The sequence below is a fragment of the Bos indicus x Bos taurus genome, chromosome 6 (genome assembly GCF_003369695.1).
Source record: "Bos indicus x Bos taurus breed Angus x Brahman F1 hybrid chromosome 6, Bos_hybrid_MaternalHap_v2.0, whole genome shotgun sequence".
In the NCBI taxonomy this organism is placed as follows: domain Eukaryota; kingdom Metazoa; phylum Chordata; class Mammalia; order Artiodactyla; family Bovidae; genus Bos; species Bos indicus x Bos taurus.
Genome location: NC_040081.1, coordinates 29382102 through 29409941, shown reverse-complemented (window position 1 = coordinate 29409941; position 27840 = coordinate 29382102). Strand labels below are relative to the sequence as shown.

General features: G+C 37.8%; 1 protein-coding gene across 2 annotated transcripts in view; it reads right to left on the bottom strand.

Annotated features, from left to right (window-relative positions):
* Positions 1-27840, bottom strand: part of UNC5C (unc-5 netrin receptor C) — a 427174-nt gene that overhangs the window by 180319 nt on the left and 219015 nt on the right. For both annotated transcript variants that reach the window (XM_027544020.1, XM_027544019.1), the window contains exon 2: positions 11516-11737. In XM_027544020.1, coding sequence (XP_027399821.1) covers positions 11516-11737 — 222 coding nt within the window. The remainder of the gene's footprint in view (positions 1-11515; positions 11738-27840) is intronic.

The window sequence follows — 27840 nt, the reverse complement described above, 5'->3', positions numbered from 1 at the left end:
CCTTTAACTTAGTTCTGTGTACAAAGCTGCAGAAGTATTCAGGGAGGCACTGAGTACAGGGCCAAGAGCAAAAATTTTGGAATTAAAGAGACCTGATGTTGACTCATTGGTGAAGACTCTGATGCTGGGAGGGGTTGGGGGCAGGAGGAGAGGGGGATGACAGAGGATGAGATGGCTGGATGGCATCACCGACTCAATGGACGTGAGTCTGAGTGAACTCTGGGAGTTGGTGATGGACAGGGAGGCCTGGCATGCTGCGACTCATGGGGTTGCAAAGAGTTGGACACGACTGAGCAACTGAACTGAACTGAATTGAGTTCATATCAGGCTGAGAGGAGCAACCCCATGTCCAAGGAGCAGCAGCTGCCCAGGCACAGGAGGGCCGACAGGAGCTACTCCATGTTCAAGGTCAGGAGGGGCAACCTCGTCCAAGGTAAGGAGCAGCGGCTGTGCTCTGCTGGAGCAGCCATGAAGAGATACCCCATGTCCAAATTAAGAAAAACCCAAGTAAGACAGTAGGTGTTGTGAGAGGGCATCAGAGGGCAGACACACTGAAACCATAATCACAGAAAACTAGCTAATCTGATCACATGGACCACAGCCTTGTCTAACTCAATGAAACTAAGCCATGCTGTGTGGGGCCACCCAAGATGGACGGTCATGGTGGAAAGGTCTGACAGAATGTGGTCCACTGGAGAAGGGAATGGCAAACCACTTCAGTATTCTTGCCTTGAGAACCCCATGAACAGTATGAAAAGGCAAAATGATAGGATACTGAAAGAGGAACTCCCCAGGTCGGTAGGTGCCCAATATGCTACAGGAGATCAGTGGAGAAATAACTCCAGAAAGAATGAAGGGATGGAGCCAAAGCAAAAACAATACCCAGTTGTGGATACGACTGGTGATAGAAGCAAGGTCTGAGGCTGTAAAGAGCAATATTGCATAGGAACCTGGAATGTTAGGTCCATGAATCAAGGCAAATTGGAGGTGGTCAAACAGGAGACGGCAAGAGTGAACATCAACGTTCTAGGAATCAGTGAACTAAAATGGGCTGGAATAGGTGACTTTAACTCAGATGACCATTATATCTACTACTGTGGACAGGAATCCCTTAGAAGAAATGGAGTAGCCATCATGGTCAACAAAAGAGTCCAAAATGCAGTACTTGGATGCAATCTCAAAAATGAAAGAATAATCTCTGTTCATTTCCAAGACAAACCATTCAATATCATGGTGATCCAAGCCTATGCCCCAACCAGTAACGCTGAAGAAGTTGAAGTTGAATGGTTCTATGAAGACCTACGAGAACTTTTAGAACTAACACCCCCAAAAAATGTCCTTTTCATTATAGGGGACTGGAATGCAAAAGTAGGAAGTCAAGAAACACCTGGAGTAACAGGCAAATTTGGCCTTGGAATACAGAATGAAGCAGGGCAAAGGCTTCCAACAACACAAGAGAGGACTCTACACATGGACATCACCAGATGGTCAACACCGAAATCTGATTGATTATATTCTTTGCAGCCAAAGATGGAGAAGCTCTATACAGTCAGCAAAAAAAGACCGGGAACTGACTGTGGCTCAGATCATGAACTCCTTATTGCCAAATTCATACTTCAATTGAAGAAAGTAGGGAAAACCACTAGACCATTCAGGTATGACCTAAATCAAAACGCTTATGATTATACAGTGGAAGTGAGAAATAGATTTAAGGGACTAGATCTGATAGAGTGCCTGATGAACTATGGACAGAGGTTTGTGACATTGTACAGCAGACAGGGATCAAGACCATCCCCATGGAAAAGAAATGCAAAAAAGCAAAATGGCTGCCTGGGGAGCCCTTACAAATAGCTGTGAAAAGAAGACAAGCAAAAAGCAAAGGAGAAAAGGAAAGATATTCCCATTTGAATGTAGAGTTCCAAAGAATAGCAAGGAGAGATAAGAAAGCCTTCCTCAGCGATCCATGCAAAGAAATAGAGGAAAACAACAGAATGGGAAAGACTAGAGATCTCTTCAAGAAACTTAGAGATACCAAGGGAATATTTCATGCAAAGATGGGCTCGATAAAGGACAGAAATGGTATGGACCTAACAGAAGCAGAAGATATTAAGAAGAGGTGGCAAGAATACATAGAAGAACTGTACAAAAAAGATCTTCATGACCCAGATAATCACGATGGTGTGATCACTCACCTAGAGCCAGACATCCTGGAATGTGAAGTCAAGTGGGCCTTAGATAGCATCACTATGAACAAAGCTAGTGGAGGTGATGGAATTCCAGTTGAGCTATTTCAAATCCTGAAAGATGATGCTATTAAAGTGCTGCACTCCCTATGCCAGCAAATTTGGAAAACTCAGCAGTGGCCACAGGACTGGAAAAGGTCAGTTTTCATTCCAATCTCAAAGAAAGGCAACGCCAAAGAATGCTCAAACTACTGAACCATTGCACTCGTCTCACACGCTAGAAAAGTAATGTTCAAAATTCTCCAAGCCAGGCTTCAGCAGTACTTGAACTGTGAACTTCCTGATGTTCAAGCTGGATTTAGAAAAGGTAGAGGAACCAGAGATCAAATTGCCAACATCTGCTGGGTCATTGAAAAAGCAAGAGAGTTTCAGAAAAACATCTATTTCTGCTTTATTGACTCTGCCAAAGCCTTTGACTGTGTGGACCACAATAAACTGTGAAAAAATTCTGAAAGAGATGGGAATACCAGACCACCTGATCTGCCTCTTGAAAAATCTGTATGCAGGTGAGGAAGCCAACAGTTAGAACTGGACATGGAACAACAGACTGGTTCCAAATAGGAAAAGGAGTACGTCAAGGCTGTATATTGTCACCCTGCTTATTTAACTTCTATGCAGAGTACATAATGAGAAACACTGGGCTGGAAGAAGCACAAGCTGGAATCAAGATTGCCGGGAGAAATATCAATAACCTCAGATATGCTGATGACACCACCCTTATGGTAGAAAGTGAAGAGGAACTAAAAAACCTCTTAATGAAAGTGAAAGAGGAGAGTGAAAATGTTGGCTTAAAACTCAACATTCAGAAAACTAAGATCATGGCATCTGGTCTCATCACTTCATGGGAAATAGATGGGAAAACAGTGAAAGCAGTGTCAGACTTTCTTTTTCTGGGCTCCCAAATCACTGCAGATGGTGACTGCAGCCATGAAATTAAAAGACGCTTACTCCTTGGAAGGAAAGTTATGACCAACCTAGTTAGCATATTAAAAAGCAGATATATTACTTTGCCAACAAAGGTCCGTCTAGTCAAGGCTATGGTTTTTCCAGTAGTCATGTATGGATGTGAGAGTTGGACTGTGAAGAAAGCTGAGCGCTGAGGAATTGATGCTTTTGAACTGTGTTGTTGGAGAAGACCCTTGAGAGTCCTTTGGACTACAAGGAGATCCAACCAGTCCATCCTAAAGGAGACCAGTCCTGGGTGTTCATTGGAAGGACTGATGCTGAGGCTGAAACTCTAATACTTTGGCCACCTGATGCGAAGAGTTGACTCATTGGAAAAGACCCTGATGCTTGGAGGGATTGGGGGAAGGAGGAGAAGGGGACAACAGAGGATGAGATGGCTGGATGGCATCACTGATTTGATGCACATGAGTTTGGGTGATCTCTGGGAGTTTGTGATGGACAGGGAAGCCTGGCGTGCTGCGTTAATGGGGTTGCAAAGAGTCAGACGTAACTGAGCAACTGAACTGAACTGAACCTAGTTCATATCTTGACTTTCACCTCTTAGCTATACAACTGGGCAAATTTGTTTCTTTATCCTGCTGAGCCTCAGTTTTCTCATATGCAAAAGGAGAATCCCAAAGTTATATCATAAGATTGCTTATGATCCAGCAATCCCACTGCTGGGCATACACACTGAGGAAACCAGAAGGGAAAGAGACACGTGTACCCCATTGTTCATCGCAGCACTGTTTATAATAGCCAGGACATGGAAGCAACTTAGATGTCCATCAGCAGATGAATGGATAAGAAAGCTAAGGTACATATACACAATGGAGTATTACTCAGCCATTAAAAAGAATACATTTGAATCAGTTCTAATGAGGTGGATGAAACTGGAGCCTATTATACAGAGTGAAGTAAGCCAGAAGGAAAAACACCAATACAGTATACTAACGCATATATATGGAATTTAGAAAGATGGTAACAATAACCCTGTGTACAAGACAGCAAAAGAGACACTGATGTATAGAACAGTCTTATGGACTCTGTGGGAGAGGGAGAGGGTGGGAAGATTTGGGAGAATGGCATTGAAACATGTAAAATATCATGTAAGAAACGAGATGCCAGTCCAGGTTCGATGCATGATACTGGATGCTTGGGGCTAGTGCACTGGGACGACCCAGAGGGATGGTATGGGGAGGGAGGAGGGAGGAGGGTTCAGGATGGGGAACACATGTATACCTGTGGCGGATTCATTTTGATATTTGGCAAAGCTAATACAATTACATAAAGTTTAAAAATTAAAAAAAAAAAGATTGCTGTGATGACTAAAGACATAATTCATGGAATTCAGTATAAAGCTTGAAATTCTTTGCATTGTTGTCATGTTGGTCCTATTGGTAATATTCTGCTAATGAGAGAATAATTATAGATGAAAAGGGAAAACCTAGAGCTTACTAAATTTTCAAACCAATGGAGGTTTTCTAAACTCCCTTGCTTCTTCATAGAGGGGAAATGTTTACTTTCCAATGGTGAATCTTAGGTACCATGGAAACAAGGATTGAAAAGGTTTCAAGTAAATAAAAACCAAGCAGACAAGCCTGAGCTTTTCATAAAAATGTAACCATAAAATTTTGAGCAGATCAAGATTCTTTGGAATCCTGAAGGAACATGGATGCTTATTATTGTATTATCAAGAGCTTCTCAACATTCAAAATTTCTAAATCGCCTAATACATTCTGCTTTCCACTTTTCTGTTTCTTTTATTACGTATTTGCAAGAAATGAAATGTGATTTAAATGATGGAAAAGCAAACAGTAACAGTAATGAATGATCTTTAATCAGGGCATTTTATTATCTATGGAATAGTTTTGCTCAGTGAATATATATAACCATTTACTTAATATTTCAGAGCAATTCGGCATATTTAATATTTTAGTAATTTCAAAGAAAGAATTTCAGTTGGAGAGAAACTTTTGCTTTTTTTAAAAAATTATTTTGTAGTTTTTCAATTAAAATGTACCTCTGGTGGAGATCTCACTGAATACAGTTGGCTTTTCTTAGTTACAAGGCAATACATCTGATTTCCAATGTATTTGATTTCAGATATCATTATCCCAAGGTAGTTGTTGCCGTTGTTGAGTCACTAAGTAGTGTCCAATTCTTTTGCAACCCCATGGACTGCAGCCCATCAGGCTTCTCTGTCCATGGGATTCTCCAGGCAAGAATAGTGAGTGGGTTTCCATTTCCTTCTCCAGGGGATCTGCCTGACCCAGAGACCAAACCCACGTCTCCTTCCTTGGCAGGCAGGTTCTTTACCACTGAGCTACCAGGGAAGCCATCCTAAGGAGGAGATACCTACAAAAAACAAATTTGTTTGCAATGACTTCTCTCTGTCCTGCCATCTGAGAATCAGTTTGATTTTTTAAATGCCTAGAAAATTTCTCGGATATCTAATATATTTCAAGACAATGTATTCTTACATTAATTCTATGTATTCTAATATCCATTAATTCAATGCATTCTAATATGAATAATCACTAAGGCACATAACAAAACAATACTCAAACTATATTAAAATGCTGGGCACCAAAGTTGCAGATGAAACTAACTTCAGAGGAAAACCCCTCAAGTTTGAAGCATGCAATTCAATTTCATTCAATGTTCTGAAAGAGCAAAGCGATGAAAAACAAAGAGCTCTAATATAAGGAGGACTACAAATGTCTCTACTCCCAGTAGTATATAGGTTGCAGATTTATGATAACAGGGAAAGAGTGCAATAAAGCAGTTTGGGCCTTTTAAATTCAGATTTCATTATCTATCATGAAGATAACACATTCAGAGGATTGAATGAAAATCAAACAATAAAAAAAAAAATCTCTTACTGGGCCAAATTCTGAGATGTCAACTGCTTGTATGTTTCTCCAGAAAATCCTAACGCGTAGACAAATACATGTGCATCCTCTTTTTACACAAGAAAGACATATATTGCATGCAATGTTGTATATTTTGGTTTTCACTTCAAATTTTATCTGATAGAATTTTCTACCACTTCACATGTGTACAAATCTCATTGTTTTACAAAGCAATGCAGTATTCCATCCTAGAGATGGATGCCCTTGATATACTAACCTCAACAAGGGCGCAATGGACAAATCTGAATACAAGCCTTTGTGCTCATCAGGAATTTTATTTTTAGATAGTTTCTCAATTTGTAGTTACTGAGTAAAAGGGTATATACATTTAGACGTTGACAGATATTTTCAAATTGGTCTTCTAAAAGGTTATGTCAGTTTGCAACCTCATCAACAAAGTATGAAATATCCCAGTCCCACTCCGTTATCCACACTGTACACTAACAACTGTTCTGATCGTGACAACATTTTCTTAGATGTGCCTTTACCACTTACACTTCTTTTCCTCCATCTCCGACTTTAAACTCGGCTCAATTTTATTGGTATACATATCATTTCCTTAAAAATATTTTAAGAGCTGCTATTCTGCTGCTAAGTCGCTTCAGTCGTGTCCGACTCTGTGTGCGACCCCATAGATGGCAGCCCACCAGGCTCCCCCGTCCCTGGGATTCTCCAGGCAAGACCACTGGAGTAGGTTGCCATTTCCTTCTCCAATGCATGAAAGTGAAAAGTGAAAGTGAAGTCGCTCAGTCGTGTCCTACTCTTAGGGACCCCATGGACTGCAGCCTACCAGGCTCCTCCATCCATGGGATTTTCCAGGCAAGAGTACTAGAGTGGGGTGCCATTGCCTTCTCCGATTTTAAGAGCTAGTAGTATATTAATTAAATTAACCCTTAGATTAGTATATATCTCTCCCTTGGTTTTTATGGTTTTCTTGCTTTATGTAAATTTAATAATGGTTTATTTTTTCTAAAATAATGCTTTCATATAAGGCTTCTGGATTTTGTCTTCATTAGAAAAGCTTTGATCACCACTGAAACCAAACAACCAATAAATAAATTGCTAGAATTTTCTCCTAGTGATGATGGTGATGACTGCAATGACAACAATGATAATGATGTTAACCCTAACATCTAGAATTTATTTTATTCTAAAGAATGAGCTAGAACTCAAGCTTTATTTATTTATTTACTTATTATTTATATTTTACTTTTCCAACTTCCTACCTTGTGCATTTAGAAATTATCACCATCACAGTATAAAATGCCTTAGATGTTTATTTCCTGATTTCTATTTTGTGTCCATTAATCTGTGTGTCTCATTCTCTGCTAAAATCAAATTTCTTTAGCCTTATGACGCAGTTAAAAAGAGCTGATATCTCTTTATTGTGCTACTATTTCAGAATTTTTCCAGCTCTTTTCACAAATTATCTTTCACACAATGCTGATGACTTTATGGATTCATTTATAAATAGCAAACATTTAAAACTATTGTCTTTTTATCTAGGAACAAGACGTGTCTTTCCACTTGATTCAAGTCATTGTATTATTATTATTATTATTTTTTGTCTCTGAGTGGATTTTAAACTCTTTCTAAAATTCTCCAAATTTTTAATAGTTTTGTATCTACATTTTTGCATTGTTATTATAAATGATATATTTTAGTTCAATATAATTTGAATTGACTGTACTTAGAAAAGTTGATGGGTTATGTATATCTTTTATCAGCCACTTTTCTATATTTTCTTAATGGTTTTCAATTTTTCCTTTGAAACTGCAAAAGTTTTCCAGATCTACAAAATCATATTTGTCCAAATGATCATTTTCAACTATTTAGTTATTTATCTTATCTAATTGCATTGGCTAGTATGTTAAGAACAACACCAAATGACCACCCAGGGGGCTCAGTGGTAAAGAATTCACCTACCAAGCAGGAGAAGCAAGAGACTTGGGCTTGATCCTTGAATGGGGATCCTCTGGAAGAGGAAATGGCAACCCACTCCAGTATTCTTGCCTTGGAAATCCCATGGACAGATGAACTTGGCAAGCTACAGTCCACGCGGTCACAGAGAGCAGGACACAACTGAGCATGCACACATAAATCATGTTAAGAACAATATCAAAAGATACTAGTATCTGTGGGTCTCTCTCTCTTTTTCCTATATATAAAAGTAACACATTCTCCTGGATGCTAGCTATCCTGTATAGTTTTGGATGAAAAGGAAAAACAACAAAAAAGCATTCCATTCCAAATATGAAGACTATGCAAGTATTAAGGCTGCCAAATCTTTCCTTGGCTCTAATCTATCTCATCCTGAATTTGAATGAAAACATACCATGTATTTTCATTTATAGTTGCTTTAAGATGTATTTCTAATCATTGGTATAGGCAATATTAATTAATTTTCTGTGGAGATAAAAATATAATGCTTTATGAAAAGGAACTGCCTTTTAAAAAAATATACATAAACACATACACAACCAAGAGAGCATGAGGCTGCTAGACGTGTTCAGTATCAGAGCAATTTTGTTTTTATTTATAATCTTCGTATAAAAGCATATTCATTAATCTAGTAAAGAAAAGCCTAAGTATGTTTATGACTCTCATTTTAGTTTTGTGATTTTATTTTTCCTCTTACTATTAAAATGTGTGTGTTTGAAATCTTTACAAATAAATGGGCTGAAACAAATAAAACTCAATTCACTTGAGATTTTGAAGACATCTGGTGGAGCTATTTACTGAGTAATTAGACCAAGAGGTGTAATAGACCAATTCCCTGAAGGAAGAGACTATATAGCTGGATACCCAGTTATTTCTACAGTCATCAGCTTACATGCAGTGAGCATACTGACTTGCAAACTGACAATTATGTGGAGCTGCCACCTAATTTTCTAAGACCATTTGTGTTATATAAGTATATGTCTCACAAGCTTTTTCTTCTTTTTAAAGATGCCTCTTCTCAGGCTTCTCATGGTCTATGTTCAATCATCTAATAGCTCTTAATTGTTAGAGACACTGAACGAAGATTTCCTTCAAATGCTGGTCACTGCTTGCCCCTCATTAACCAACCTTTGGATACAAATACGAATTAATTACAATTGAATTTTGAAAACATGTATTCATTTTGTTACATAGAGATATTTATGAAAGAAAATTAAGATACTTAAATACTTCCACTTTTATCATATTTGTCACAATTTAGTTTGGAAATATTGATCAACAAAGTCTTAATTATTAAAATGTATGTCTTAATATTATTAAAAAAATCACAAATCTGGAAGGAATGTGAAAATTCAGATTGTTATTATCCCTACTGGAGAGCAAAAACTCTTGAACCACTGTAGAAATACATATATATTTTCTAGTTTGAAATAACTCTAGGGGTTTCTACAACTCTCTTAAGTTACCTATTGTGGAATAAGAAATTTCTATCAAGAAAGTTACCTTTATAGCCAATGTAAATCTTACAGTTTATTAAGGTCTACTCCATCCTCTCTTTGGCTTTAGTATTTTGCTATTAAGAATGATATTTACAAAGCAATAAAGTCAGGATTTTTAACAATGTAAGAGGCAAATATACTCTAATCAAGATCTACCCAGATGGGGGCTACACTCACTATTTTTCTTTGTGGAACCCACAATATCACTTTTCTCAGTCACTCTGAATTTAACTTCAGCAAAGAGCTACGTAATTAGGATTCATCTTCAGATGTAAGTTAAAGATACAAGTATTTTGAATCTACAGTGTTTACAAATTGTTTAACAATATATAAGGGGAAACTATGCATGGGAAGAAACACAAGCTGGAATCAAGATTGCCGGGAGAAATATCAATAACCTCAGATATGCAGATGACACCACCCTTATGGCAGAAAGTAACAAGGAACTAAAAAGCCTCTTGATGAAAGTGAAAGTGGAGAGTGAAAAAGTTGGCTTAAAGCTCAACATTCAGAAAATGAAGATCATGGCATCTGGTCCCATCACGTCATGGGAAATAGATGGGGGGACAGTGTAAACAGTGTCAGACTTTATTTTTGGGGGCTCCAAAATCACTGCAGATGGTGACTTCAGCCATGAAATTAAAAGACGCTTACTCCTTGGAAGGAAAGTTATGACCAACCTAGATAGCATATTCAAAAGCAGAGACATTACTTTGCCAACAAAGGTCCATCTAGTCAAGGCTATGGTTTTTCCAGTGGTTATGTATGGATGTGAGAGTTGGACTGTGAAGAAGGCTGAACACCGAAGAATTGATGCTTTTAAACTGTGGTGCTGGAGAAGACTCTTGAGAGTCCCTTAGACTGCATGGAGATCCAACCAGTCCTTTCTGAAGGAGATCAGCCCTGGGATTTCTTTGGAAGGACTGATGCTAAAGCTCAAACTCCAGTATTTTGGCCACCTCATGTGAAGAGTTGACTCATTGGAAAAGACTCTGATGCTGGGAGGGATTGGGGGCAGGAGGAGAAGGGGACGACAGAGGATGAGATGGCTGGATGGCATCACTGACTCGATGGACGTGAGTCTGAGTGAACTCTGGGAGTTGGTGATGGACAGGGAGGTCTGGTGTGCTGTGATTCATGGGGTCGCAAAGAGTCGGACACGACTGAGCGACTGAACTGAACTGAACTGATGCATGGGAATTAATACTTGACAATCATGTAAACAAGTACTGCTGTTGCTGCTAAGGAGCTTCAGTCCTGTCCAACTCTGTGTGACCCTATGGGCAGCAGTCCACCAGGCTCCTCTGTCCATGGGATTCTCCAGGCAAGAATACTGGAGTGGGTTAGTAAACAAGTACAATTTATCTTTAATTGAAAACATTCCTCAATTCCAGGATATTTAGGCCTGACAACCAGACTTGAAAACACAAGTGAAATTCAAAGGCATCTTTCACTAAGGTATTTACTTACCATGATTCAGTCTATTCATGCTCATTATTTATCTTCTTAAGTATAAAGTATAAGTGAAAGTCACTCAGTTGTGTCTGACTCTTTGTGACCCCATGGACTGTAGGCCACAGGTTCCTCTGTCTATAGAATTCTCCAGGCCAGAATAACAAAGTGTGTAGCCATTCCAGTCTCCAGGATATCTTCCCAAACCAGGGATCGAACCAAGGGCTCCCGCATTGCAGGCAGATTCTTTACCATCTGGACCACCAAGGAAGCCCTCTTAAGTATAAACCATACCTTAATTCTATGGGGTTCAACAGGAATCAAGTCAAGATTTATTCATCACATTTTACTTTGCAATACAGGGAATGATATCACCAAATCTTAACCAAAAGGCCTTAGACTTTTTTACCAAAGGATAATCATTGTACTTTCAATTTCAATAACTGAAGGAACAATATGACAACACATCAAAGTAGTAAGTGAATCCTAAACAGCAGTGCAAATGCAATGGAAAACTCACCAGAAGTTTCATCTACTCTCTCATCTACTATGTGGTCCTTCTGATGAACCCATTCACTATTGCACTTGAAGTAGATCTGGGTGGCAGGGCTGGCTTTACAATACAGGTTCACAGGCTTATTCTTCACAATATAAGCTTCTTCAGGCTCAATAAGGAAATGTGGCAGAGGTTCAGGTGGGTCAGATGGAAAGGTTTCTGGGAGTTCATGAAAAAAGTCGTCATCTGGGAAAACAAGAAAATGAAAAATGTTTAGAACTTTGTAGCCATTTGCCTTTCACTTGCTCTTTGTTCAAAATTAATAAAACTGTGGGCAATCATTAGTCATATCCATTTCACCTGCCTTCTTTAATCAAGGTATACAGAAGGCTTGCATGTATTTCAAGAGGCATCACACCTAAACAATAAGATGTTTAGGAATCATTTTCTAGGAACTTGCAATCAGCTGTGTCTAGCTTGAGTCGAACGGTATAGGAACATCAGCCCTTCAACTGGGCATGTGCTAGTGTCCTCTGGATGACATTTTGACATCTAAGGGCTGAAAACTCCACCCTCAGATCCTGCTAAGTGCCTTCATTTTTGAATAAACCAAGGCCTGAGCTGACTTACACCTGTGTAGAACAATTAACTGCACCTTTTTCCAGTCCCCTTTCCCTGAGCTCCCCACACTCCCCATGCCTTAGACAACCCTGCTTCTTTATTCTTTACTTCATAGATACCTCTAGATGGCGCTAGTGGGTGGTAAAGAACCCGCCTGCCAATGCAGGAGATGCTGGAGACAAAGGTTTGATCCTTGGGTCAGAAAGATCCCCTGGAGAAGGGCATGACAACCCACTCCAGTATTCTTGCCTGGGAAATCCCAAGGACAGAAGAGCCTGGTGGTCTACAGTCCATAGGGTCGCAAAGAGTTGGACACAACTGAAGCAACTTAGCATGCACGCATAAATACCCTGAACCCTTGCCTTCGGAGAGGTGGTTCTGAGACTTGCTCCTTGATACCCATACTTAGCTGCCCTTTTTCCTGAAAACCTAGGCAGCTCTGCATTTTGGCTTGCTGTATACTGGGCAAAACAAACCTGGCTTGATAACAATAATGATTCATAAATCATCTAATTAAGTAATTTGAGTGCCTGTTATTAAACAGGCAATATGTTAGGTCTAGTGACTAGTTGTTTAAGGATTTAGATGATTATTCTTATTTTTACACATGACAAAATACAATATCTAGGGTGATAATTATCTTGCCCTGAGAACACAAGTAATAAATTGCAGAACTGAGATGAAAACCGAGGTTTGTTTCCCTCACAAACTGTGATCTTCCCAACATAGCACTACCCCTCCCACTACACAGTGTTACCCTTGAGAGCTGACAAAACCAAGAGCAACTTCATAAGTAAAACTTATTTGAAAAGTATAAAGTGTGTGTGTGTGTGTGTGTATTCAATCGCTAAGTTGTACACCACTCCTTATGACCCCATAGACTGTAGCCAAGCTCCTCTGTCCATGGGATTATCCAGGCAAGAATACTGGAGTGGGTTGACATTTCCTCCTTCAGGGGATCCTCCCGATCCAGGGATCAAACCCATGTCTCCTGTGATGGCAGGTAGATTCTTTTCCACTTGAGCCATCTGGCTGTTAGGTAAGCCTTGAATCCTATGCAAGGAGCTTAAAAGAAATACTAGAAATATGAGTTAAAGATCTTTAAGTTCAGATTGAAGTCTGTCATTATTTTCAAAAGATGCCACTTCATGATATATTCATTCACTTAACCAAAAATATTTATTGAATTATTAATTTATAGTTATTATTTATAAATTATTATCGACTCAGAATTATTCTCAACACTGGAAATATACATGATAACATCAAGTCAACCAATAGTGTTAATATGAATAGTTCTGCAGTAAAACCTAGAGTTTAGAAATGCTGTTTAGTCTTATTTGGAAACTGTATCTCAAATACCATAAGTTATATGATTAGTCACACTTATTCTCATTAGAATATTAATAATATTAGAGTATTAACATGAAGAACAAAAGCCTCATTTTTTTATACACTGAAATTTATCAAACATATTGCTCCTACCTTGCTGTTCCAATACCACTGAATAAACAAAACCCCAAGACCGTTACAGATACTTACACAATTTGAGGTATATTTTCCTTTAACTTGGTTTCTGCATGATTCCAAATAAAAAACAGAAACTAATAAAAGTGCCTTTAGAAACCCTATTATTATACTTCACAAAAGACAAAGGAATCTAATACACTACATTTCAGTTAGCCCTGATAATTTTCTTCTTATGAAGGACAGTGGAGAACAAAACTATTATTAACTTCCTACATTGACTAAGCACCGTAGGCTAATATGTAAGTTAAAACTCTGAGGCCAAAATTAAAAGTTTTTACAAGTTCTTTAAAAGTATGTATTGCCGTTGTTCAGTCGCTAGGTCATGTCCCACTCTTTACGACCCCATGAACTGCAGCATACCAGGCTTCCCCGTCCTTCACTATCTTCTTGCTACTGCTACTGCTAAGTCACCTCAGTCGTGTCTGACCCTGTGTGATCCCATAGACGGCAGCCCACCAGGCTCCCCCGTCCCTGGGATTCTCCAGGCAAGAACACTGGAGTGGGTTGCCATTTCCTTCTCCAATGCATGAAAGTGAAAAGTGAAAGTGAAGTCGCTCAGTTGTGTCCGACTCTTAGCGACCCCATGGACTACAGCCTACCAGGCTCCTCCGTCCATGGGATTTTCCAGGCAAGAGTACTGGAGTGGGGTACCATTGCCTTCTCCACACCATCTTCCTAGGTTTGCTCAAAAAAAAAAAGCGCATATATTCAGCAGCAAATATTGATTATGGTGTTGGTAGTTAAACACTGATTGCTAAGACATTATCGTGGAAGTCATTTCCTGGCTTATTCAGTTGTTTCCCTGGCTGAGGAGACAGCCATTGGTAAAGGGGACATTAGTCCACTAAGAAACTTGGCCTGGGACTTTTCCATCCGGGTCATGTGATCACAGTCAATTAGTAAGGACATCTAGTCTCTACTAATTTGTTCTGCAGTCAAAACTGGCTTTACCTGCATCATAGACAAAACTAGCTTTCAAAACCACTCCACAATTATAAACGACTGACCCTGCAATGGAAACAACGTTTTCCGTCTCTAACTTGTTTTCTCACTTTACTTCCTTAATATACTTTCTTCTAACAGGGCATCATTTCTGGTTTTTCAATTGTTGGACATCAAGGACCCAGACTGTCAGCTTACTACAGAATAACCTCATTTCCATCAACTTCAGCTAATGTAGTCAATGTGCAGGAACACTCAAGAGTGCCTAAATAAACAGTTCAGAAAGGCAAACGAACAGGGAACTGAGGTACTGACAGACCCATCAGCGCGAAGCTGATGTCTTGAAGGCCTTGTTCCATTTTTTGTTGTTTTTCTCTTCTGAAGCACTTACTGGTACATGTAATGATGGACCATGCCAATAATCAATAAAGTGCCACAAAATATAAGACTCAAATTCTGTAAAATGTTACTGTTGTTTTCAATTATTACTCACAAAGGCAGAGGGTAACTCAAATTTTTAACTATTTGTGTACATTTATACTATAACGTGTATATGTATTCCATAACAATATATTTATTCAAGTAAGCAAAATGTAAAAAAGCCTTTTTTTCAGTCATTGTTCTAGAAGATGAGACTCGCTCCTTTAGAAGCGAAGATACCAGGTGATTATATACCACCTTACCTTATTCAGTAATGTAGCAAACGTAGTTACATGTTTACATCCTACAGAAAGATAAGCTAAGCTAAGCTAAGTCACTTCAGTCGTCTCCAACTCTGCGACCCCATAGATGGCAGCCGACCAGGCTCCCCCTTCCCTGGGATTCTCCAGGCAAAGACACTAGAGTGGTTGCCATTCCTTCTCCAATGCATGAAAGTGAAAAGTGAAAGTGAAGTCGCTCAGTCGTGTCCGACCCTCAGTGACCCCATGGACTTCAGCCTTCCAGGATCCTCCGTCCATGGGATTTTCCAGGCAAGAGTACTGGAGTGGGGTGCCATTGCCTTCTCCCACAGAAAGATAGAAAAGGACTAAGAATTGATTACCCTGCCTAGCCAATACATATATCTCTTCATTCTTCACTTCATCTCTGACTTCAGTCAAGTTCAAATGTGGATAAAATGATATGAGCTGCTTTAGTCATTTCAAAAAAAATTCATTTGATTATTTTGTTGCAAACCACTGGGAACCTTAATGGACTAGTCCAAGAAAAAGTCACACATATGCTTTCAAGGCAAACAGGGCTCTGTTAAGTGCAGGGAAAAAACAGTAATGATTTGATGCATTTAGAAAATGTATGAACAAACTAATTTTGAATTTCCTAAATTTTGAATTTTAAAACATAGATGATCACTACAAGGAAAGAGAAATAATTCTATGAGTCTGAGGCTTCATAAATTATTAATTTTTCAAGGTGTCTGTTAAATAACAATATCTAACTTTTTAAGAAATTATTTCTATCATTTAAAATGTTTTCATCATAACTCCAGTGTTTCTTTAATACATCATTCTAGTCTATGTATGAACCCATTCTTAAATTTGATCTAGAGAGATGCCTTAACCAATCACAGCATATTAGTTTATTAATATTTCTTGTGCTACAGATACAGTGTATTTAAGTCCATGCCCTAGATTAATTCACATCAGGCAATATGGCACATCACTTCTGGTACTTAATTCGGGTGTAAGAATGACATTTATAAAGGTAATTTTCAAGACCCTGAGTCAGTAAGATATACATAGTGAAACAGATAATACAAAGTACAACTGTACTGATTATCAGTGGGCTTGCTGTTGAGAAACCCTTTCTTTGATCATTTACAACAGATGGCCTGGGTACCATGCCCAACTGTGGAAAATGGCCCAGAAAACAGCTCTCCCACCATTAGGTTAAGCATGCTAAGAGAAAACTTTCTTTGCTCTAGACAAAAAATGGCAAGTGTCAGCATTGATTTCCAGATATAGTGGTATTACATAAATTGCCTTTTAATGAAATTTTATCTTCTATTTTTACTAGAGTAATTAAAAAAAAATCAAGCAAGTCAATTCTCTTCAATCAAGATTTCTAAAGAAAAATGGCTGAGTATTTAAATATCCAGTATGCTTACATCTATATGCATTTAACAAGGAAAAAGTGATCATCTCCAAATACCATGTGCAATAAGGAAAAAAATATCATCTGCAAGTGTTCACCTACAAATACCTTTTCATGAACATTTAGCTCTTCACACTATAAATTTGCTTCTCACATATGGAGAAATCTGCTTTCCAATTTTGGCAACCAGAGTTATCCAACTATTCCCAATTTTCAAAGCCAGAAATATATAACAAATTCTTAACACTAGTATGAAAGTTTTTTGAAGACAGGGTCTACTGTTTGTGTTTTTATTTTCCATAAGTCTAGCATAGTATCAGGCACTTACAGAAGGTCAACAAAAGGCTCACACTAATGTGACTTTGAGCATTCTTAACAGATCCACAAGGTATTTTCGAGTTTCAGTTCAGTTCAGTTCAGTTCAGTTTCTCAGTCATGTCTGACTCTTTGCGACCCCATGAATCGCAGCACACCAGGCCTCCCTGTCCATCACCAACTCCCGGGGTTCACTCAAACCCATGTCCATCGAGTCGGTGATGCCATCCAGCCATCTCTTCCCCTGTCATCCCCTTTTCTTCCTGCCCTCAGTCCCTCCCAGCGTCTGGATCTTTTCCAATGAATCAACTCTTCGCATGAGGTGGCCAGAGTACTGGAATTTCAACTTTAGCATCAGTCCTTCCAAAGAACACCCAGGACTGATCTCCTTTAGAATGGACTGGTTGGATCTCCTTGCAGTCCAAGGGACTCTCAGGAGTCTTCTCTTTACAGTGCCTCAAATTCATTTACAAATATAAGGTGTCATAAAAATAGTAAAATCTACAGACTGGATTGGCTATCAAATTTGTGTGGCCCAGTGCAGAATGACAATTTGGGGATCCCTTGTATAAAAATGTATTAAGACTTCAGAGACGCTTACAGCAGGGTATTAAACAAAGCATAGGTGCTGTGTGAGAGCACAGGTTACAGACCATGAAGGTGGCCCTCTCTATAAACATCGTTTAGTTGAGTGTTTCACATCATGTGAAGTCTGAGAATTAAAATTAGATATACTTAGTGGATATCCACTTTAGAACTTATCTGGTATTTCCCAGCTTCTTATAGTGATCAGATTTTTTCTAGAAGAAAACATGGCTTTTCAGACTGAGAAACTCAGCTGCCGATCAATTCTCTAAGCAAGTGTGTCTGCAGTGGTGTTCAAGGGGAAGTGTGTGATTGTATCTGTTGCTGGCTTTCCCTTCGATGTACTTCAGTGCCCATCCAAAGGCCTGATCCAAAACAAATAAAATTCCTGCCACACCAAGGTTAACATTCTTAGGGCACTAGAGGTACGTGAGAATAATAAACAAGGTTTGAGATTCTACCTTGAACTGGTAGGCTGTTTACTGAGATCATTTCCTAGCATGCAATTCATTTTACTGCACAAATAAGCCAGTTTTTTGATAGTAGTATTAAGGTCATGCTGCAAAAGTTGAAGCTATAAAAGAACAATTTGATTTTTCTGCCAGCTAGAGCAGTGAGTGCATCCTCTTACCACTTTATTTCTTAATATAAATATCCAAAGCGCCTCCTGAAGTCTTCAGGGAGATAATGGGAACTCGATTTGTGAATAGCAACTTCAGACTGTGAAGCTATTTCTGACAACGCACTACAGTTATCCTAAGTCATTATATATAAAGGCACATTCCAGATGCTACTGTCCACATTACACTATTTGGACAAATTGACTTAATTAAATAGCTAAATAATTTTTCTACATGTAGTTCATTCAAATGAACAAAGAAAAATTTCCAAATTTGGTTTTATTCTGTTTGTTGAGTTCAGTATTAACTTAAAGATATACTGCCTTTTTGATTCAGATTTAACATTATTTTTCATTTTACCCTCCCTAACACATGATATAATTTTCCACTTTATACCATTATTCAACAATGATATTAACAGTTTCATTTCAATATCAGGTAAATCTCAGTATTCCTTTTCTGTTATCTCATATAGCCTTTTGTATTTTCATTTATATACAAGAAGAGAAAGCTTTGCACCATTATTATTTTTATAGACTTTCATTCCACCTAATTTTTGACAGGAAAATATTATGCTACGAACATCAATCTAGGAAGCTGTAGGTTTCTGGTTTTATTGCTATATATTAAGCTTTAATTTTCATGAACTTAATACACAAGTTTCTATATTTCTAAATCATAAGACTTAAGCTATTACTGCTTATATCATAAAATATAGGACTATTATCTCTTTGTCTGAGACCTGGAGCATAGTCTTTTGAAATGGAATTTACTTCCAAATGATTCAAGAGCAATTTAAAATGAATGACTGCAAAGCTAATTTATCTGCATTTGGCTGCCCATCCATCAGAGAAGTAATTCATGATATATTACAACAAAAGGCAACTGGAATTAACTATTTGAATGAGACTTCAGCTTATTTTTAATATTTTGATTAAAATATCCTTTGAAAGACAAAGACTATGGCTTATATTACAAGTAACATATTAATGGATACATCATTTAAATTTAAGTAGTGGAATATATAATGCCTTAAGTGTATTGGACAATTTGAAAGTACTGCATGATTTCTAACTCTAAAAGAAAAAAACTTTTTTTCTATGTTTAAGGAAATAATTTCCAAATAATCCCCATACATTATTAATAGTGACATGAAGTCAGCATGCTATTTGACATGCACTTAGCTGTGAAAGAGAGGCACCTCCTTCTGCCCCCGTTTAAGCCTTTATTATTTCTGACTTTTGCTAACATAAAATCCTAAGTGTTTTCCTGCCTACAGTCTCTACTTTGCCATGTGTTCTATACACCATCTTAGAAAAGTTTGCTTCCTTCTTCAAATAATTTAATCAATGCAATGTAAAGCATGATGGTAAGTTTCTTTTTGCTTATCACATTAACTAAAATATACTGAATGATTGATGAGGTTTTGAGGAAATGTGTATTTGCACATACTGGCTATAGTGTAAATTGGTATCACAGTAGAGAGTATTTGAAAATACAAATAAAAACTAAATCTATGTATACACCCAAATAGGTTATCCCACTTCTTCAAATCCCTGTTTCAGACATAAGGGCATCAGAATATAAATGTATACAAAGATGTTCACTGCAGCATTGTTTATTTAAACAAATAAATGATACATTGCAACAAAATACAGCTGAAATTAACTATTTAAATGAGTCTGAGAACAACTTAACAACAAACTAAGGAATGATCAGATAATTATTAATGATATATCCATCCAGGAGAACACTATTTCATCAATAAAAATAAGGAGGCAAATTTGTATGTATTAAATTAAAAGGGTATCCATTATTCACTAGGCAAATAAAACAAGATTTCAGCCAATCTGTATAGAGTGATGCAACTCTTGTTAAAGAAGACAGAAAAGAAGGAATGAAAGGAGAGAGGGCAGAAAGAGCAGTGTGTGTGTGTGTGTGTGTGTAGATGGCTGCATTAATAAATCACAAGAAAAAGTGTAAGGCAAAGCCTAGAAGCCAAAGCTCAAAAATATTAACAGTAAATACTTCTTGGGGAGAAGAATCAGAGAGCTTTAGGGGGAATTTTTTCCCTCTATTTGGAGTGGATTTTTCACATGCTAGATTACGGAGGATTTCTATTTTTTAATGTGTTTTTGAGTTTGTATTTAAATTAAGAAAAGGGGAAATTAGATAATTCCACGTGCAACCTACAGCTTCTGCCTAGAATAACCAGCATCGGTTTCTTCACTACATTAAACCTTCCCAAATCAATGCTACTGACTCCATAAAGCCTTACGTGATGTCTTCACTAACACCTGTGTTCAAAGATAACATTACTTATAGCTATACAGTATTTATTGCATTCTGACTAGTCATATCTCATTTTTCTCTTATAGTCTATTGTCCTAATTCATTCATCTGTGTGATCTCTGACTTTAAGATAGTTTACTATATTTCTCAAAATTTGCTCAAAAAATATTTGTGGGTTATCTTCTCTATACTAGGGCTGTCCTAGCTGCTATAGTCAAGCTGCATTTTATCTCTCAAAGAAATCTTTTTTTCTTATAAAATGAGATAGTGAAATAAAAGATACTAAGTTTACGATAATCTGAATTTATAATAAAAATTGGCCAATTAGTCTGGTTATATAAATAACATGTTTATAATTCATTAATACTGACTTTCACTTTAATGTGCTTATTAATTTTAGGATGTCAGAAAGGTTTGCTAACACAATTAGAAACTTAATGGGCTTCCCTGGTGGTTCAGATGGCAAAGAATCCTCCTGCAATGCAGGAGGCCCAAGTTTGATCCCTGGGTTGGGAATGGCTACCCACTCCAGTATTCTGGCCTGGAGAATTCCATGGGCAGAGAAGCCTGGCGGGCTATAGTCCCTGGGTTACAAAGAGTTGGACACGACAGAGCGACTAACACACAACACGTAAAGATTTATATAGTGAATTAAGAAAAAGTTCTACCCCTCCCCCCCATGATAAGTTCTACTGCGTTCTTACTCTCCATTAATAGTTAAGAGTTATAAATCCTATTCTATTATTTTGAACTTCAGGAATCTAATGAATAAAGCAAGATCGCTCAGAAAAATATTATAGAAACTAAACAATTATCAATAGATAAATAAGACAACATAAATCTTAAGTTAATCCTTATATTTTAACTAAAATAATGACTTACAGTTTAAAAGAATCCAATAAAGATTTGAAAATTTAACATTATATTCATATAGCACATATTTATTTCATTCCTGTTAAACTCTTTAGTGACAGTCTATTTTACAAGTCAAGATGCCAAGAATACACTCCCCAATTATTCAATCAAACACTAGTCTAGGTGTTGCTGTGAAGATATTTTCTGGATGTGATTAAGCCCCAAATTAGCTTCCTTGAGTAAGAGAAATTATCCTAGATAAAAAGTGTGTTCTTGATTCCATCCATTGAGAGCCAAATAAGCAGCACTAAGACTTCACTAGCAACACCTAGGTTACTATTTGATTGAACAAGGGGACTGCAGCCTAGCCAGGCTGACACATAAAGCTGGCCATTACACTTCCCACACTTTATCACCATCTCATGTCATAACTCCTACTCATTCTTCAGGTATAAAACACCCCTTCTTTGGAAGGCCACCCTGCTTCAAATATTGGACATAACCCCCTGATATCACCTATCACCACCCATTGCTCTCTACTCTTCTTCTTGTTTATAGTTCTTCCTCACTAGAAGGCAAGTTCAAGGGTTAGGAAGAGTTTTTATCTTATTCATTTCCGCATTACTGACGTGTAGTCCAGTGCCTGTCAAGAACTTCAGCTTTTTTTTTCCTTCTCATTTGAACTGTTCCTAAAGAAGTTCTATAAGACAGAAATATATAGGAATTACATGAGAAGAAATCCTTGCACAAAATATAACAGAAGTATACATATTTGAAAGGTGGTTCTTTAGTGTTTATAAGTACACATCCAGTTCCTGTATAAAAAAATATGTCTATCCTCTAAGCAACTATAAATATCATATATCATGAGGTGTGCATAGCTTTGGACTAAATACATCCCCTCACTAATCAAAGTTGAATTTATAACATTTTGTGAGTGGGAAATAACATGCTACATCTGATTATAGTCTCTCTGCAACTCCTTGGCCTCAGTTAACACTTGACTTCATTGCACCGCTCCCTCCTCTCTGGGGGACTGTGCATTAGCCCTGGATTGCTTCCCACCCTACCTCTGTGACCTTTCTCTTCGTTCTTTCCTGCTTGAATACAGAGAGATACTTTCTAAGGTTCCCTCCTTTAGTCTCTCCCTTGGGCATCTCATCCACAACTCTGGCTACAATTATCAGATCATGTCACACATACAACCTTCTGCTCCACCCCCTCTGCTTCTTAAAACCCTTCAATGCCTTTGCATTGACTGAGAATGAAATCAGATTCTTTAACAAGGCTGACAAGGACCCGCCTGATCTGACTGCTGCCAGTCTCTATGTCTGCTTTCCAAGCCTCCTGTCCTTTCCTTGTCATGCTCGAGACAAGCAGACTGGTGTTTATATCTCTGAACACACCAAACTCAGTCCCACTTGAGGTCATCTGCACTTGCTCTTCCTTTCTCTAGGAAAGATCTTTTACTTCCTTCTTGCCACTTAGGATTCAGCTCAAAATGTGTCCTGGGCAAAGACGGATTCTTGACTACCCAATCTCTATTTGATTTTTTTTTGTTGTTGTTACCAAGTCCAAGCTTGAATTGCTTGCCGTACAACAGACCAATGAATCGAGAGATCAGTTGTTAGTACAAGAAATAGTGACTTTATTTGGAAAGAAGCCACCCAAGAAGATAGTGGACTTGTGTTCCAAACAACCATCTTGCCTGAGTTAGAATTCAGGTATGGGAGGCTAACACATAGCCTCTGGAAGGTAAATATTAATTACTTCCTTCCTGCAGTTGTCCACAGTTGGGCCTGGTCAGGATGTTTCCTGTGAGATAAACAAAGGTATTTTAGCTTAATGCTCCTTATCTGGAAGGATGAAGAGTTCCTGGAAATGGGCCATTATGTATAATTATGCTTATAGGCAACCTCCCTTTAGTGATGAACTTTTAATAGAATACAAATATTTTTCCTTGTTTCATTATCTCCTATCACAATCTCAAATTAGTTTACCAAGTTAGTTGCTTATTTTCTTTGCCCTTCCCACAGAACCCAAGCTTTATGAGATCAGAAGTTTCATTCTCTAACCTCAGCATCAACATTAAATTTAAGCTAAGTCGCTTCAGTTGTGTCCGACTCTTTGTGACCCCATGGACTGTAGCCAGCCAGGCTCCTCCGTCCACGGGATTCTCCAGGCAAGAATACTAGAGTGGGTTGCCATGCCCTTCTCCAGGGAACATTAAACTTACCTTCCCTCTAAAACTAACTTCTTCTTTTGACTCAACCCCTTATTTCTGACTGTAATAGCCTCAAGTGAAGAGCATGATGTCCCATTTCTCCATTGAGTTGAACTCATCTATATGGATAAATAAGAGAAAGTCACTCGGCAGTGTGCAACTTTTTGTGGCTTAATGGACTACACAGTCCATGGAATTTTCCAGGCCAGAATACTGGAGTGGGTAGCTGTTCCCTTCTCCAGGGGATCTTCCCAAACCAGGGATTAAACCCAGGTCTCCTGTATTGCAGGCAGATTCTTTACCAACTGAGCCATAACAGAAGCCCAAGAATATTGAAGTGGGTAGCCTATCCCTTCTCCAGTGGATCTTCCCGTCACAAGAATCGAACTGGGGTCTCTGGCATTGGAGACATTCTTTACCAGCTGAGCTACCACGGAAGCCCCATCTACATGCATAGTGCATAAAATCAGCTCTAAATTTTCTCACTCACCATCAACCCTTATTCCCCTTTGCATCACCAGAACTCAAGTTGAGGTCCTACCATTTTCCTGAAATTACTACAAGACCCTTGTTACTGATTTGGCTTGCTCATGAACTTTTCTTTCTCAATACCTTCTATGCTAAGCATACTAAGTCACTTCAGTCATGTCTGACTCTGTGCAACCCCATAGACGGCAGCCCATCAGGATCCACTGTCCCTGGGATTCTCCAGGCAAGAACACTGGAGTGGGTTGCCATTTCCTTCTCCGATGCATGAAAGTGAAAAGTGAAAGTGAAGTCACTCAGTCGTGTCCAACTCTTAGCGACCTCATGGACCGTAGCCTTCCAGGCTCCTCTGTCCCTGGGATTTTCCAGGCAAGAGTACTGGAGTGGGGTGCCATTGCCTTCTCTGAATACCTTCTATTCCACATCATTATATTAGCATTTCTAAACAGAATATGAAATCATAACAGATTTTGCTGGAAACTTTCATTATTCAGCAAAACATGACCCCCAATAAGCTGAATTTACCTCATATTACCACCTTTCAGCTTAGTTAGGGAAAACATGGTATGTGATGCTTGTGGTTACAGAGAAGTAATTTGTTGCATAATTCAATACCCACATAAAATTTGAGAGCTGGCCTATTTTCCAGAAGAGGAAATGGAGGCCCAACTACTTTGAGGGACTTGCCTGAGATTGCACAGCTATTAAATGCAAGAAACGACCTTCCAGGCTAATATTGAAATTTCATGGCTCTGATACATATTTTTTGATTATGTAAACTCCATGGCACTGCTTCAGTCCCCTCTTCTAATTAAGTTTACTTGCTGTCTTCTTATTTTTGAGTTACTTCATGCCTATGACTTATTAATGCTGTTATTTTATTTTTTCTTAATTACAAAGTTACAATAATTAACAGATTTTAGTTGACAAAATTCTATAATAAACAAATAACAAAACGGGAAAGTCACTCCTAAGCTCCATCCCACTCCCTGGACCTACCTACTATTGACACTAGTGTGTTTTATTCAGAATATTTCTCTGTGCATTTACTTTGGCAGGTGTGTGTGTGTGTGTGTGTGTGTGTGTGTGTGTGTGTGTGTAAATGTATGTGGATACATGCCAGCATGCTCAGTTGCTTCTGTCACGTCCAACTCTTTGTGAACATATGGACTGTAGCCCGCCAGGCCCCTCTGTCCATGCGACAAGAATACTGGAGTAGGTTGCCATGCCCTCCATCAGGGGATCTTCCTGACTCAGGGACTGAATCTGTGTCTCCTGTGTCTCCTGTATTACAGGCAGATTCTTTACCCACTGAGCCATCTGGGAAGACTCATATGGATGCATATATGGCATTAAAAATACAAGTGGGATCATGCAGTACATGTTGCCTACTAAGTTTAGTATAACCTGACAGCCAATGTAAAAAAAAAGAAAAAAAATGCAATTTAAGGCTTTGGTGGTATTTGCATGACACTAAACTTTCTGCAGATGTTGTACAACAAAAACAAACAAGCATCACAATCTTTGTTAATGTCATTATTATCTTCAGCTTTGATATTTGAATTCTAGATCTGTATCTGTCTTTTTCAAAATCATAGTTTACACGTGGCATGTGATTCAAAGTCATATTTCATAAATTCTGCTTACTAAGTGAGGGTACTGATCATACACCAATATATCCACTTTTTATCTTTTTTGATGGAGCAAGTGACATTCTTTCAAAATTTACTGCTTAAAATATAATATATCCATTATACCAAAGAAGATGGTAAGGGTAGGAATCACCTCCAGCAAGATAAAGCGTTGGTTAATTTTTCTCATTTCACCTCTCCTGCCACTGGAAATCAAAACACTTGACACTAGGTCACAAAATTATTAAACCTTAAAGGAGCAACACTTCCTTCTCCATGTGAGACCTCACTTCTCCTTGACACTTTACTCCTGAAATCCCTTTAGGCTCCTGGCCTTTTCTCCCTGCCTTTAACTCCCGTAACTAATTAAATTTGGACAAGTCTTTGGTGAAAATAGTTTTCCTTCAAAGTTATTCATTCAAAGTTCCCCTTAAGGCATTCTTTGTCACTTTAGCCCAGCCTGATATCTTTACACAAAGTTGAAAGAGGTGAGCTATTTTTATAAAATAAGAAATCTTTCAAAACCTAAATATAACTTGATGTTTCAGAGAAAGACTGTATTTTGATATATGACAAATGCCTCATTTCTAGACATTTACAAGTAAACAAAAAGTTCCCAAGACTCTGGTCTTACTTTAAGACAAACTTTAAAAACTGTATTATTATACTTAGAAGTAGTTTACTGAGGGTCAATAATTAAATTCATCAATAAAAACAGAAAAAAGATTAACCACAGTTTGGTTGAACTTATTTTCAATTTCCAATAAGTTTGTTTTGGAAATCATACTGGACTGCAGAATTAAGCAGCATTTTTTTAAAATTTTATTTTATTTACCTTTACAATATTGTATTGGTTTGTTATCTATTTAGAAGACAAAGTGAAGATCAAATTAAAAAAGAGATTAAGACTGGGAACATGGCACTGCTCAATTATTTTCTCTGCTGAAATAAAATTAAAACTTGCCAAGTTGTGAATCACTTTAAATCTATTCCTGTGTTTTATAAATAAGCAGAAAATATTACTTTAATTTTGTTTTACAATATAGAGATCAAGCATGTACCATCCATTGTTGATACAGGCTACTCAGTTCGAGGGCAAAAGACTGAATGTGATTTAACGACGGGCTCTACCATCACTTCCTTAAAGCCAGAGACTTTCCAAGAAGAGGTGAAGGAAGTTTTCTTCATGAAACCATTTCCTACATTATTTAATAACATTACATTGCTGTCTCCATTTTTAGCTACCCTGTGTCATGTGACTTTTTATAGTGAAGTCGTTATATTTTCCATAGACAAAAACCTAGGTTTTGAAAGTTTGAGCATGTTTCCTAAGACTATCCAACCCTTTAATGGAAGAGCTAGGAAATGAATGCAGGTACTTCCAGCTTAATAAGTCTGAGTACTGTGTAAGTGGTGCTGCCTCCCACAGTGTGAAACTTACAACTTAGCAAATCAATGTCCATAATTCTCTTATAGCACTACTCTTAGAAACAATATAGATACAATAAAAGAATAATAAGCACTTATAAAGAACTTACAAATTCTGGACACCCCCTAAGTACTTTGGATTTATTGCCTCACTTAATTCGCACAACAGCACCATGGATAATGTAGTTATCTCTCCTGTAAAGATGGAAAAACAAAGGCACAGAAAAGCCAATTAACTCACCCAAGATTCACACAACTAATAAGTGGCAGAAATTTTCTTTAACTGACAGTATATAGTCTTAGAGAATCACCTGATGAATAATCAGCTCTGTGGAGTTTCTCCAGCAAATACCAACATCTATTTATTAGTTACAGGTCAAAATGAGATATACAGATGCTAATTTTTTCAATACATAATTTTATAATACTTATCTGCTACATATCACATATCACAATGATATGTTCTTATTGTTTTATTATTTGGTTTACTTTCTAACTTATTCAAATCTACTTATTTTTTTATACTTCTATATTTAACTGCTTTAAATTACCTGTAAAAGCTGTTATGAACTATAAAGGAAAAAGATAGCAAATCGTTATCCACAATGCTGACAGGAACAGAGAAACAGGGCAGTATCGAATATGTGTAAGAAATTTGAAAGTTGTTTACCCTATAGAATAAGATATGAGCACTGTTAAAATGATTGTGAAATAAGTAACAGTAAGCTA